This window comes from Aphelocoma coerulescens, chromosome 2 (assembly GCF_041296385.1).
Source record: "Aphelocoma coerulescens isolate FSJ_1873_10779 chromosome 2, UR_Acoe_1.0, whole genome shotgun sequence".
Taxonomy (NCBI): domain Eukaryota; kingdom Metazoa; phylum Chordata; class Aves; order Passeriformes; family Corvidae; genus Aphelocoma; species Aphelocoma coerulescens.
The window spans coordinates 126,316,168-126,329,727 of NC_091015.1; the positions used below are offsets into that span (position 1 = coordinate 126,316,168).

At 35.5% G+C, this 13,560-nt stretch overlaps 1 protein-coding gene across 4 annotated transcripts in view; it reads left to right on the forward strand.

Moving 5' to 3' along the window:
* Positions 1-13,560, forward strand: part of SNTG1 (syntrophin gamma 1) — a 325,066-nt gene that overhangs the window by 158,047 nt on the left and 153,459 nt on the right. For all 4 annotated transcript variants that reach the window (XM_069005956.1, XM_069005958.1, XM_069005959.1 and 1 more), the window contains exon 2: positions 11,995-12,049. In XM_069005956.1, the coding sequence (XP_068862057.1) occupies positions 12,023-12,049 (27 nt within the window). In that variant the 5' untranslated portion in view covers positions 11,995-12,022. The remainder of the gene's footprint in view (positions 1-11,994; positions 12,050-13,560) is intronic.

Below are 13,560 nucleotides of genomic sequence, written 5' to 3' on the forward strand. Positions count from 1 at the left end.
TGCTCAAAACTACAGTGACACTTCCCTTCCTCTTTTAATTTTTTAAGCTGAACTTGAAATGATAGTCTATAAAGGAAAGTCTTGGGTACTCGGCTGTTTCAGACTTTATGAAGACAATTATCCCAATCCCTGCAAGGACTGGCATGATCAGTTTCATGACTCCATCACATTATGAGGGGTTTGTTTATGAAAGTTGAGGAAACACTGCTTTTCAGTAAGTTTATGTACACCAAGATCAAGAAGGTAGCATGCCTTGTTTCTCAAACATTGTGCTGCAGTTATCACAGCAGATTTTTTATCAGTTGGTTTTCCCCAAGACAGTCTCTTTTAAAAGTCAGAGGAGCAAGTAGAAGACCGTGAGACTGCATATGTTACAGATGGTTTTTTTTCTTTTGAACTATTAAAAACTAATAGTGAAAGTTTTTTCTCCCAGGTTTTTAACAGATGTTCCCTTTCTTCAGTTTCTTCTACCATATTGTAAGAATCCAAAATAACTGTAAACCTTGATGGATATTTACTACTTTTCAGTCCTTATCATCTTTCCCAAATCATGCTGATTTTCGAGTGGGAGGTTACAAATTCTCACAGCAGTACTTCCAGACTCTCATGATATTTTATAGGTTGACTTTTAATGGTTGTTAAAACTGCTGCTTGAAAACTGCTGCTACTTTTACAGAAGGCATGCAGTATTCAGAAAAAGAATCAAAAAAAGAGGAACTTGACTAGTTTAAACAGCAGGAAGCTTCAATATTTCTCATGGAGAGAACCATTGTTTTAAGCAGAATTTAATGGCTGTTAAACCATGAAGAACTGAAGAACCTGGAAGTTGTGCTGTTGCTAGGAGAGGTAATATCAGCAACACACACACACAAAAAAATCTTAATTTTCAAAAGAGAAACATTTCCCAAAGAGTGCAAAACTCTCTAATATCTTCTTTAGCATTCTAGTTTTCACCTACTTTTAAATCACGCTCAGTCAGCTATGCTTTATGAAGAATAATTTTAAATTATTATCAAGTATCACAGGCAAGCATTAGAAAATACTTTTGAAGTTAGAGCCATCAGAAAATATGCCCTCTCAATGTCAGTACACTATTCTTCCCAATTTTTTTCCTGATAAAGTTTCAAGCTCAGATAAAGGTGTATGACACCAGGATTTCTTAGTCTAATTTTTACTCAGGCATGTTTATTAAGTGGCAAAAGAACATATTTTGGATTCTCTGAGTAGCAGTGTCCTTGAAATTAAGCTTACAGAACTTCTGCTAAGCCATCATTTCCCATTGTCATGTATATGTCTCAGATTTAACTTGTCTGCTGTATACTCTCAGTATGTCCTTGTAGTTTACCCTGATGGCATTGCTGTCACTTACCCTGAAAGCAAGAGGCCGGTCTTTTCCCTGGGCTATGTGGTTGTCAACAGATTCTAAAAATAGTATTTTGTTCCACTGCATGATCCTAATTTAGCTGAGCTTCGTGCCTTAATCATTCCTTTGTGAAAGGTATGCCAAATCTCAGATCCTCAAACATGCCGTACAGCCCCACATATTCATTTCCTCCATATTCATTTCCTCCATCAGTGTCTTGTGCTAACATTGACTTAATTTGCTTTAATTCAGTGTGTCACTGGTCTTCTGTACAGAGCTTGTTCTCCTTGCATATCTCTCTTTCACTTTAATATTTTTAGAATGATAAAGAATGCTTTTAAGCAATTGTGATTTAGATGGTACCCAAAACTGCATTTGTTTTCAGTAGGCATGTCACAAGTGATGAACTTTGATAGTTCTGGTAATCTTGTGTAAAGATTTCTGGAATAATGCCCAGTTACCATAGCCATGTGACTAAAAATGCAGGGGAATTATTTCTTAATGCATCTCTGACCCTCTTTCCTTAATATTATTGCTTATAATCAGCTTATCCCTAAGATTTACATATATTTCTCTTTTTCCAGTTTCTATCTTTTGTTATCCAAGTCTGCTGGGAGGAAGGAGAGAGGGGGAGAAGAAAGTTAGGTTCTTCCATATAACCCAAGTACTTTCCTTCAGTTTACCAGTCATAATTAACACATGGAATACTATTGATAAAAAAAAGTAACAAAATTTATCTTAGCACATAAAAATGTGCAATGGTGAAATGAAATGAGTTTTAAGTATGTTTCCATTTTCCCCTTCTTCACATTTTTTCTTTCCTTGCTCTTATTAACTATCTCTTCCCTTTTCTATCATGTTTTTCTCTTCCTGTTTGATGCTTTTTCCTCTTTCATCAGTCTTGTTGGACTGGCACTGTGTTACTGTGTTACTTTTATTAACCAAGTCTCACTCTCTCTTTGTCTCAAATTTTTCTCCTACTCCCATTACCTTGGGGGAAAAAGTATGCTGAAAAAGAACCCTATACCTTTCTCTAGTTCCCCACAGGATAAGGGGATGGAGTCTTTAAACTATAACCTTTCCATTCCCTGAAATAGATTTTAAAGTGAATAAAGAAATTGTGACCTGAAGTCTGTCCTCTTCTCTACTCTCTTACCTGAAAGACCTGGAAAGTAAAAAGGAAGAGCAAAACTCCTGCTTTGCTTCAGTGACTGTGTCTGAAGTGGAGAAGTCCTTTGGTACTCTTTAGTTCACCAGTATAGATATTCATCTACTATACTGGTGAATTTTGGTGATATAATTGGAATTTTTGAAATTTGAGTCCCATTTGATTCAAGACTTACATTTAAAATCTTTCAGATAAGTTAAACATTGGAAAATACTTGAATTAAACAAAAGTACGCAAATTTAAGTCATCATTGTGTGTGCAGTATGACTCCGTTTCGGCTACACATTCACAATCTAAATTCTCTACTGGAACTGACTTTTAAAAAAAAGTTCATGTAAAAAGTAACCCATAATGAGGTATCTTCTGGTACTCTCAGGGACAGACACTTCAGAACACTCACTTGAGCTAGTGTACTGGCTGTAATGTTCTGCCACTTTTTGTGAATTTCCAAAACAGGAAGTTCCTAGATCATGTTTATCATTATCAATGAAGCTGACTTCTGACATTAAGGTAATTGCATAAAACAGTCTACATCCATGGTTTTTTGACTGCTTTTTCCTATGGAGTAGAGTGGCTGGGAGAAAACTGGCTATTAAAAATGACCCTTTTATTAATTCCTGAGTCACATAGCCTGCTGTTTTAAAGCATATTACTTGTCATGGACTAAATCCATATGAGAGTCCATACAAGCATCTTAGCAACAGAGACAATGAGTTTGCTGACATTGCTTAATTTTTATATTCTGAACAGAAAAACTGGTGTAACACTACCATGCCTGTGGAATTTGGGTCTGATTTTGGGTGCATTTCCCTGGAATCAAGTTTTCTATGGTGTCTACAAATCTTCAAAGCAATGTCCTGAAGGTTGTCTTCTTCTTCCTCATCCCTCAACTTGCCCAAGGTGCAAAAGCTTCCTCAGTTTGATGTACCCTGACCCCTTTCTGCTGACTTACCAAGTTTTAGATTCCCTTCCACATTCTTTTCACTTTACTCCTGATAACACCTTTTCATCATGACTTCAGCATCTTCCAGTGTGCTTGACTGTACGTTCAGGTTCTCATTATCTTTCTTCATCTACATTTAGTGGCATGTGAAAGACAATCATAGAAGGAATTAGTGATATTAGTCCCACCTCTATCACAATTGCCTTGCATCATGAATGTGTCCAAGATTTTACAAAGACAAATCCTTATGATTTTCAATGTTTGCCATCTTGGCTTTCGGTGAGCTCAAGAATGCATTAAGTAAAACCTAATCTGAACAGTAGTTAATTATACAGAAAATGTGATAGCCAAAATGAGTAATTGCCATGTGACCGATTAAATAGGGCTGCTACTTTCGGCTCTCCACCCATGCCTGCCCTGCACAGGTTTCATTGTGTGGCAACTCAGTGTTCCTGGATCAGCAGTTTACCACTAGCAGGTGTTTGTCTGAATCAACCTCTGTTTCTAAAAGTGGAGCACAGTTGGTGGGTTTTTTTCTGACTTGCTGTGATGGCCCTAGAGCAGGATTAACGTGCTGCATGATAGGGATGTGTGGACAGCTGGGATGACCATTTCACAGTCCCATTCCAATCCACTTCCATAGAAGAGGATTTTCAGTGAGGGGTGCTGCTTTCAAAGGGATATTTTCTAATTAGCTGTAAAGTATTTCTCACTGGCTACTTAACTTTGTTTGTTTAACTTTTACAGTGCTTTAAGTGCTGTGTTTTCCTATGTGGCATATTTTGCATATCTCGAGTTCCCTTTTTATACATTTTGACAATGTACTACTGCAGGAACAGTTTGATGGTAAATAAACTTGACTTGATGATATTACAACAGCATTGCTACAAATTCCTGCTTTCTGGATTCCAGAGTAGTTAGAGGCTTTTGCTGCAATCATATAAAACTCAAGTGGAAGATCTAATTATGTTGATTAATTTTGAGCCAAGTTGTTGGTATTTGTTTTCTATAAGTACTGAATTCTTCTATATAGAAGCATCTGCTCTGAAAAAAAAAAAAAGGGAAATGTGGTGAAGTCTATGCAAACAATGATTATGTATCTCTCTTGGCTAGAATTTTCTAGTTCATATACTGTATAATTCCTCCTTCCTTTACTGGCAACTCTTTGAAATAGGTTACTGTTTGGGGATTGTTTGTTTGTTTGTTTGGATTTTTTACCTTAACCTGAGGAAGTGTTTTGTTTACTGGTAGCCTTTATAAGTGACTTTGCAGATAAGGCAAGACTGTAGCAGCAACTGCAATAAACCTTGGTCTATCTCTCTGCTGTAGCTATGACATCCCAGAGATGACAAAACAAATGCATAGTTTTTATAGTGACCACTGGAATTGCATGCATGCTTGTTGTGACAGGAATTCTCAAACAGGAATACTGATGTGGATTACAGGACCTGGTACTAGAAACTAAGTTGCAGTTCAGACTTAATTCTAAATCTGTCAAATGGTCAGTTGATTTAAATATTGATATGAATAGATTTTTTTGTTATTGACTTGATTATTTATGGAAAATCTGTAAGTTCATATTTTATAGAAGGAAGGAAGGATGAAATTGCAGTGAAAAAAATCAGTGGCATTCAAGGATCAATGACCTGACACAGTAAACATCAACAGTTTGTCTAAGCAGCAGTGCAATACAGGGATGCCTTAGTCCCCTTTAAATAAGAAGTCTGTGGTCTTGCTCTTACAATGTCCAATTTTTTTTTGTTCTCTCATGTTTTACCTAGGTGATTCTGATACCAGAGTGTAGTCATTTGAGTTCAATGTCTCTGCAAAGAGTGTTTTTTACCAAAAAGAAGTACTAGATTTCTTCTGTTTTTCCAGCTTGCACTGACACAGTTTTCTCCATAGATTCTCAAGCTGCCTCTCTGCCCATCTTCTTTGGTAGCTTCCAGTCATACTACCTAAACCTTTTAATCTCTGATATAGCCCAATTCAATTTCAGCAAAGAAACTGACTGCAGTTGCAAAACTGGTGATGGTGCCAATTTCTAAATAGAAAGCAAACTCCAAATAACAATATGGAAATATTCTCTGAAAGAAATTATGCTAGTTATTTTAGTGGATTACTGTGGTTTCTGTTACCATCTCAGTGGAAAGGGCTGGTAAGGTCTAGTGCCATTACAAATGTGTTACATCATGATACATAAGTTGGTAATAGAATATAGACAGTTTTTTGATATTGTGAATATAAAATAGGAATATTCTTTTTATTGATAGGAATAATTTCATAAAACCTAATGATAAAACAGACTGAAAATGTTTTGACCTTAATCAAATAATTTCAACCCCATCAAAATAAGAAAAGGTCATAATCAAATACTGGTTTGGTAATGAAACTTCAAATGAAACTTCAAATGAAATTTTGATTTTTTTTTCCTGGGGCAGTTAAAAATGTCTTATTTGTATTGTTTTCATTGACTTTAATGAAACATTTGAATTTCTCTGAGAACAGATTTGTCATTTCTTTCAGTTATTCTTACCTTTTTATTTCAAGCTCTATCAAGACATACTGGAGTTTGTGGTTCAAACTATATCAAATGAGCAGAAATGATGTTGTATCTATTGGAAAATCCGGGTTTGCATTTTCCATGGTGTATGGGAGAAAATTTGTCAATTGAAAAAATTGAAATTTGCACTTCTTCATACTCTTGTTAACTGGGCATAAAACAGATTCATATTACTTGGGTTCAATGAACATCATCTGTACTAAATCTGATATCATATCCTTTCTTCATTTAATCTAGTTTCAATTTTCATTATTCATTGCACATGTTTTTGATTTTTCTTAAGCAGGATATACAGATTTTTAAAATTTCACTGTGAATTATTATTTTTTCATCAAGAACTTCTGCAGTTAACTCTGGACCTGACACATGTTTATATAAGCATGTATAAATATATTTATCAGGTGTTTGTAAAGGATATAAAAATCCCAAATAAATATTTCCTGAGTGTTTACAACCATTAATTTATTTTCTAACCTCCTTTAGGACACTGGTACAATGTTTTTGGCTTGTTTCTTTTAACTTAAGTGAAATCAAGACACAGTGTAATGTGGAAAGTCTCACTGAATTATTAGCATTAGGCATAATGCCAGGGGCATGAAATTTACATTTGAGTGTGAAACAATTGCCTTGGCAGAGGAATGCCAGTATGTCTTCTACACAAAAATTTTGAGTTGGGAGATAATGGAGAGAAAATCTAGACTACAGTGCCAAATAGTCAGAGAAGAATTTCTGTTTATTTCTGACAAAAGGCGCTGTTATTTTGGCAAAACTCAGAAATTATCCAAATCATGTCACAGTTCATGCAGCCTCCAGAGCAGAGAAGAATAAGGAGACATTTAGTGCTGGCTTGGGCTCTGACGTGCACTACCCTCTTTGAAATCAAGTACGTAATTATATATAGACACATCTACTGAGTCACCAAAGGGTAACATTGAAAAAGTGAGAGACCAGACAAAAAATTCATTTTTTCCCTAACAGCATTCCAGACTTTGACCCAGAGCCAAACTTTCATGCTCCAGTTTGCCATAGTACATTTCACTTAAAAGACATGCAGCAGCAGCCCATTGCTATTTAATATCACAGTTTTCAGATTATTCTCCTCTAATACTGCTTTTTCCTTCTGAAAGATTTTGAATTGTGTTGTTCTGTTTTGTTTTTTTTTTATATTTTGCTGTTTGCAATAGTTTTCTTTTGCCAAGCCAGAACAGATTGGGTGAGTCGTTAGGTCATTTTGTGGGTGTTTATTCTGGGGGACACTAGATAATTGTTAATGCAAACAGCACTGAATAAACAAACAGAAGCCCAAGATGCATTCATTCAGTTAATATTGCCTTGTGGATCACTGACTACTGAAAAATTGTTGTTTATAGAGTGAATCATTAAGTTGGCTTGCATATTAAATATGCTTGCCACTAAAATAATAAATTATGACTGGCAGATAAATACCATACTTGTTTTAACCAAGACAAAATGAACAAAACATTAAAACCATGTTAGCTACTAATTGCCAACTTCAATTCTTTGGAAGCATGAGCTTTGCTAAGAGGTGGTCATTTTGTTAAAAAGCTTTGTCAGGTAATTATTTTCGTCCCTGCCAAAGAACTGCATAGGTTTGCTGATTCCAAAGTTCATCTCAGTCCTCACACTATCAGATAGATTGAGGTACATACAGCTTAGGGTCCTCCAGCTTTGTGAGCATCCTTCTACTTAATTAAATAAAACTGTAATTCTGTGCAATGGATATACAGATCCCCCTTCATGTATTGACTTTGTGAGGAGGTATGAGGAAGTGCTTGAATCTAGAGACTGTTGCCAACTCGCCGAGAAATTTTTCAGCAAATGAGTCCAATATGTAAATTATTAAAAATCATTATGTTAACTGAACATAAGTAACTCAGTGTTCAAACAAAATATAATTCAAGTGTGCTGGAAAGCAATAACTGAATGAGGGTTTATTAATCTGCAGTTATTCAACTTCTCCTTTGATTTACTGTGCATGCTTCTGACCACTCTTCTAGTACCAAACACTTTGTGGCAAGCTCGATCGAATGAAAATGCCTTCATGGAATTTGGATTTGAAGTAATGTTTCTCTTTTTCCACAAATATTTTTTTCCTGTAAAGCACAAAGGACTAGCTATGCTATATGTAAGGATAATTTCTATATCTACTTTCCCTATTTATAATAGAGAAGGTTTGGGGTTTAGTTTTAATTATTGCTAAAAAAAAAGGCCTTGCAGAGTTACAAAAGTATGTATGTTTAATTTCCTAACATACACAATAAGGACAGATATGATTTTCTTTATTAATTCTCACAATGTAGAGCCAATATGTTGGCAAAAATGGAGGCAGAAGAACTTGGAAAGGCAAACATTAGTTGTGAACTATTATCATAAGTAGTTGCTGATCTGGGATTTGTGCCTTTGAAATGTGGTTTTAGTCTCTTTCCCCATTAGCAGTTCAGACATTTCTCAGACAGTAAGAATTTCTTGTGATTTGTGTCCATCAAATAAGACATATACAAGCTGCAGTGATATCATATGCTATGAAACTGCATTTGATAATGCATAATTTCTCCATAAACTTGGTATTTGTGCATACAGTATTGTATTCTTACTTTGCACCAGTAACCTTGAGAATAAAGTGTTTGCTGATTTTACTTCAATAGTATTTCATTTGGCTTGTGGTATTTCCTACACTTAACAAGGTGTCTCTTCTTCCTGTTGTGTGCACAAGAAATTTTCTTTTTGTTTGCTATCTTATTTCATTAAGTATACTGAAGTATTCAGTCATGGAAGTACTTTGTGAAATTACATCTATTATACTACTGGAATATGACCTGATTTATTGTAAGAAGATCAGAGCACAGCTCAAGTGCTCAGTGCATTATCCTAAATGAAGCTTTGTCTCTGAGGGCTGCCATAGGCTTCATCTTTGCTGTTATATTTTAGCCACTGATTTCCCTTTAGAGCACAAATGGCATAATAATACTGCTTGGTAAATGTTTCTTCAGCATTGAATAACTGTTTTTCCTGCCAAGGGGGTGTCAAAGTCTCTTCCCAACCTGTCTGTCACACACTGTTCCTTTTACATCCATCAGTAGAGGTGAGCTAAATAGGTCTGATAACTCAGTTTCGGAGGAGATGCAGATTGCAAGTCAAGTTGAAAGGACAGCAAGTAACTTTTCAAAGCTTGCTTGTTTACATATCTTTGATTGCAGGGGTTCCCAGCCCCTTTAGAGAAAGCGGCACTGTTTTCCTTTCTCTTTGAGTGATACGTGCTGTTCGTGCCTCCCTCTGTGCCTGCAAACCAGGCTCTGTCCTGAAGCTGTTTCCTCTGCACCTCCTCAATTCAAAGCCACAGGCAGCTCCTTTCTCACATTCTGAAGCACAGTTTGTCCCAGAGCAGCCTAATGGTGGGGAGGGGCAAAAAAAAAAATCAAATATTCAGGATGAAGGAAGCTCCTAGGAGAGCTGGAAAGTTGCTCAGGTGCAAGTGGCTGTGATTTGGAGATGGGGTTGCAGAGATTAGCCAGCAGCTTATCACAGATATCTGTAAGCAGTGGGTTTCACAGTTTGTCATTTTACAAATGTTTTATTTTTGAAATTACTTAGGTTTATATTTTCTGCCTTTTTTCATGTATTACAGGAGGAGACAATTAGTAATCATTGGGGCTTTTACCAGCATAAGATACAAAGTTTGTGCATGATGCATGATATGTATTCCTGTAATTTAATTATCTAGAGTGTTTATTTGGGGTATAAATGCTGGAAACAATGACATTTCTGAGATGATTTATGAGGTACTGCACTTTGTAATCAAACCTTCTGTGAGCTGTTTGTAAAATATCAAGTGTTACGAAATTGCTGATAGTCAGAAAAAGAATATTGATAATGGGCTTACATTCTCTGTGCAGCTGCAGATGAGAATCAGTAGGAAATACAGGGGAGCAGAAGCAGGGGCAGCTATATTGCAGAGATTAGTAACTGAGATGTTGCCTGCCTGAGAAACACATAAACTCTCTGCTATAAATTTGATTTTGTGTTGAGAATTATGTCACTTCAGCTTTACATTTTAGACAGTATTTTACAGTTAAGAGTTCTTTTTTTCTATGTGATAATGCAAGTATTTAATAATAAGTAAATAAATGCATTATACATAAAAACCAACAAGAAGACAAAAGGAGTAATACTGAGGTATGGAAATTACTAGGGTTGGACAAGGTTTAGATCAAGAATGGCTAAAAGAGAATGAAAGTGGAATTGTCATTGACTGTGGAACCAAAATTGCCCAAACCCAAACTTTGCAGAACTTTTATTAATAAGGCAGAACATAACACAAGTGAATAAACTTTTGACTGCAGTAGGAATTAGTGACTTGCCATAATCAGAGCCCAAGAAAGGAGAGCACTGTGCATTACTTCAATTTATGTTTCAAAGATACATCTCTTGTAGTTCCAGAAGGCTAAGAAGTCCTCAGAATATTTGGCTAGGTGAGCAAAGTCTCTTTTCCACTTCAGTTTACTCAGCTGAAAAAAGTGTTCATAAAGATTACAAGGAAACATACTTTGTAACACAATGACTGACCCACCAGAGAGAAAATCTTTGAAACAGTAATAGTGACCTTGATTTTATAAGCATTTTGAGAGCAGAATTACAGATACAGTTCTTTATTGGATCTTACTGCTCTTGTAAAGCTGATAAGGAAGGAATGATGATGGGTCCTTTTTAAATTTCTGAATTGTAACCTAGCCAACCTAGGCTATCTCTGCTAGAAATTAGTCTAGAGCACAGGCTGTGAACCAGGCAGAGCTCAATAAATAGAGGACTTTAATCTCATACGTGTGCTGTTTAATAAAACTGCATTCAGGGCAGCAAAATAAATCAAGAGACGTAATGAAGAGATATTATTAAGAGGTTTAATTGTAAGTATTAGGACTTAAATGTTTGTACTTTGTGAGAAATTTTAAATTTTATTTTAAACTTAGGCTAATGGTGCAAATTTTGTGTTGGAACTTTGAGTACTGTACGTATACAAATAATTGCAAGCACATAATTAATACAAAAAATCAAAAAAATACTTGATGGACAGAATTTTGTTACAGGATTGGTTTTTTTTCCAGCCATTGAATGAAACTGCTGTTTTGCCCGGGACTGTTTTGTGTTTCCTGAAAATGTTACTGACTCATGCATGAGTGTTTTTATTGCAGACCCAGCAGCAGGACACTGTTATTAGCCTCTGCTAACATCCTGTTCCAGTGGCTTTATCACATAAATAAATGAATGCATAAGTGTGCATTGAGATGAATACACTTTAGGTAAAGGCCAGGCGAAGTAATAATTGCAGGATTTGGTGTGACATTTTGCCAGCACTCGCACATATTCCTGACTTTTCTAACATTTGTTTTTCAAATCATAAATATTTCTGCAAAGTAAGCACACTGTTAAATGGCAGTGGCTTCTGCAGAGAGATTAGGTGCATTAATAAAATGTGAGACAAAAAGTACTGGTGCGTGATGGTTTTTAATTAGGGGAGAAAAGAAAAAAAAAGTTCTTTTAAAAGAGAGGGAGTGTTCTGAAGACCAACACTTAATTGTCTCTCTTTTTGTTACTTTTGAGTATACTCTTACTTTTGAAACAAAAATTGAAAAGCACACAAAAATAGAAATTTACACTTGCAATAAGAAAAGTATGTTTGAATGTCCTGTGAAAGGAGGAGGTGGTGGGAACCTAAGCATTCTTTTGATTCTATTCAATGAAACCAGGTTGTGTACTTTATAAGAACCAGGAACAACTTCTAACATCTTCCTAATCCTGTTGCAACTTTGATCATTTCTCCTTTTAAGCAATGGCTATAACTGGACCTAGCAAAGAAAAGTGCAATTGCTCATCTCAGACAGATAACTTTTATGTTTTGCTGTATCTTTTTCATTCTAATGAAATCTTTCTCTCCATTTTAGACAAATATCACTTGCTGTGTCATAGCACATGGATTTCAGGACTGCCTGTGAAGAGGTAGGATCAGATTTTTTTTTCAAACAATAGTAGAATGAAAATCAATGAAATTTTTATATATAATCCTTTTTATATGCCAGATACTTTTTTTTTTACCCTTTTTTTTTTCCTTCCCCTGAAATTTTAGGAATGATATAATCAAATGTAAGTTATTCAGCTGATCACTTCATGGTGGCAGATGGACTTTGTAGTAGAAGATGAAAGAATTTGCACAGGTGTATTCATCACTAGACCTCACCTCTGTTCCCATTTACCTCTTTAGGCACAATGAGGTGCAGGTACTTACGTTTTGTGTGAGCTTTGCTCTTCTTGAAGTGTTTATATCTGAAAGCCTGTGCATGAAGAAAAACATCAATGGAGTCAGGAATCTGTTTGGTGCTTCTCAGCAGAATCAAGGGGGAAATGCAGAAGTATGGGAGAAAGGTGGGGGGGGGAAGGGGAGCTGTGAGGATGACCAAAATGAAAAGCATTTAGTGAGGTAAGAGAGTAATTTTGCCTAGAGTTATTTTCATTATGTCAATGCAAAGTACTTCAATCTCCCTCCACTAGAGATAAGGGAAGTGCTTTCTGTGTTCATACTAATTTGCCTTAAAGAAAGCAAATAAAATGTATTTGCAGACATTAGCAAGGGCATCTTATTTACTCAGTGATTGTCTATGAACAATTGTTTTAATGTGATTTTAACAACTTCAGCAATTGAGACACAGTGAGAACCGTTTACAGCAAATTATATAATGATGTTAATGCATTATTATAATTTAAAAATCATGGCAATTACCTGTACACTGAAAACCACAAACAGCATTTATGAAGTTAGGACTGGAAACAAGAAAACTGGCTAGAACTTTAAGTATGACCATGATTCTGTGAAAAAATAGAAATGAAGGGATGGGAACAGCACTAAAAGCAAGAACTAACTGCAGCTAAAACCAATTGTGACTTGAGAATCAGTTGGAATAAATTAGGGGAGAAGAGAAAATAAGCAGACTAAAGAACATTCAATCATGACAACATTCTGAAAGTAGTAGTGGGGTCAAAAGCTAATATTGAAGTGAAGCTTGCCTTTGGGAAAGAATACTGTGATGTTTTTCCAGGGTGGTATGTGTCAAGCTCTAATACCTCAGAAGATATAAACAGTATAAATTCTATAACAGTATATCCCAGATTATTTGCATGGAAGAAAGCATTCTTACTAGTTTTGAGGTTTGGCTTTTTGGATAGAGTATTTTCAGTTGGAAGGGGCCTGCAGTGATCATCTAGTTCAACTTAACTGCTTCATGGCTGACCAAGAGTTAAAGCATGTTATTCAGGGCGTTTTGGTTTTGGTTTTATTAATAACATCTTTTTTGAATGCATTTATTCAGGAAAAGAGGAAGATACATATTATTTTCATAGTTTTTTATGTTGTTATTCTTTAAACTCTATAGACTATTTATTGGCAATTAACTTCACTCTGTATCTAGTTTCTAATGGGGACATTGATTTCAAATTTAGGTCTTTAAAAATCAGCT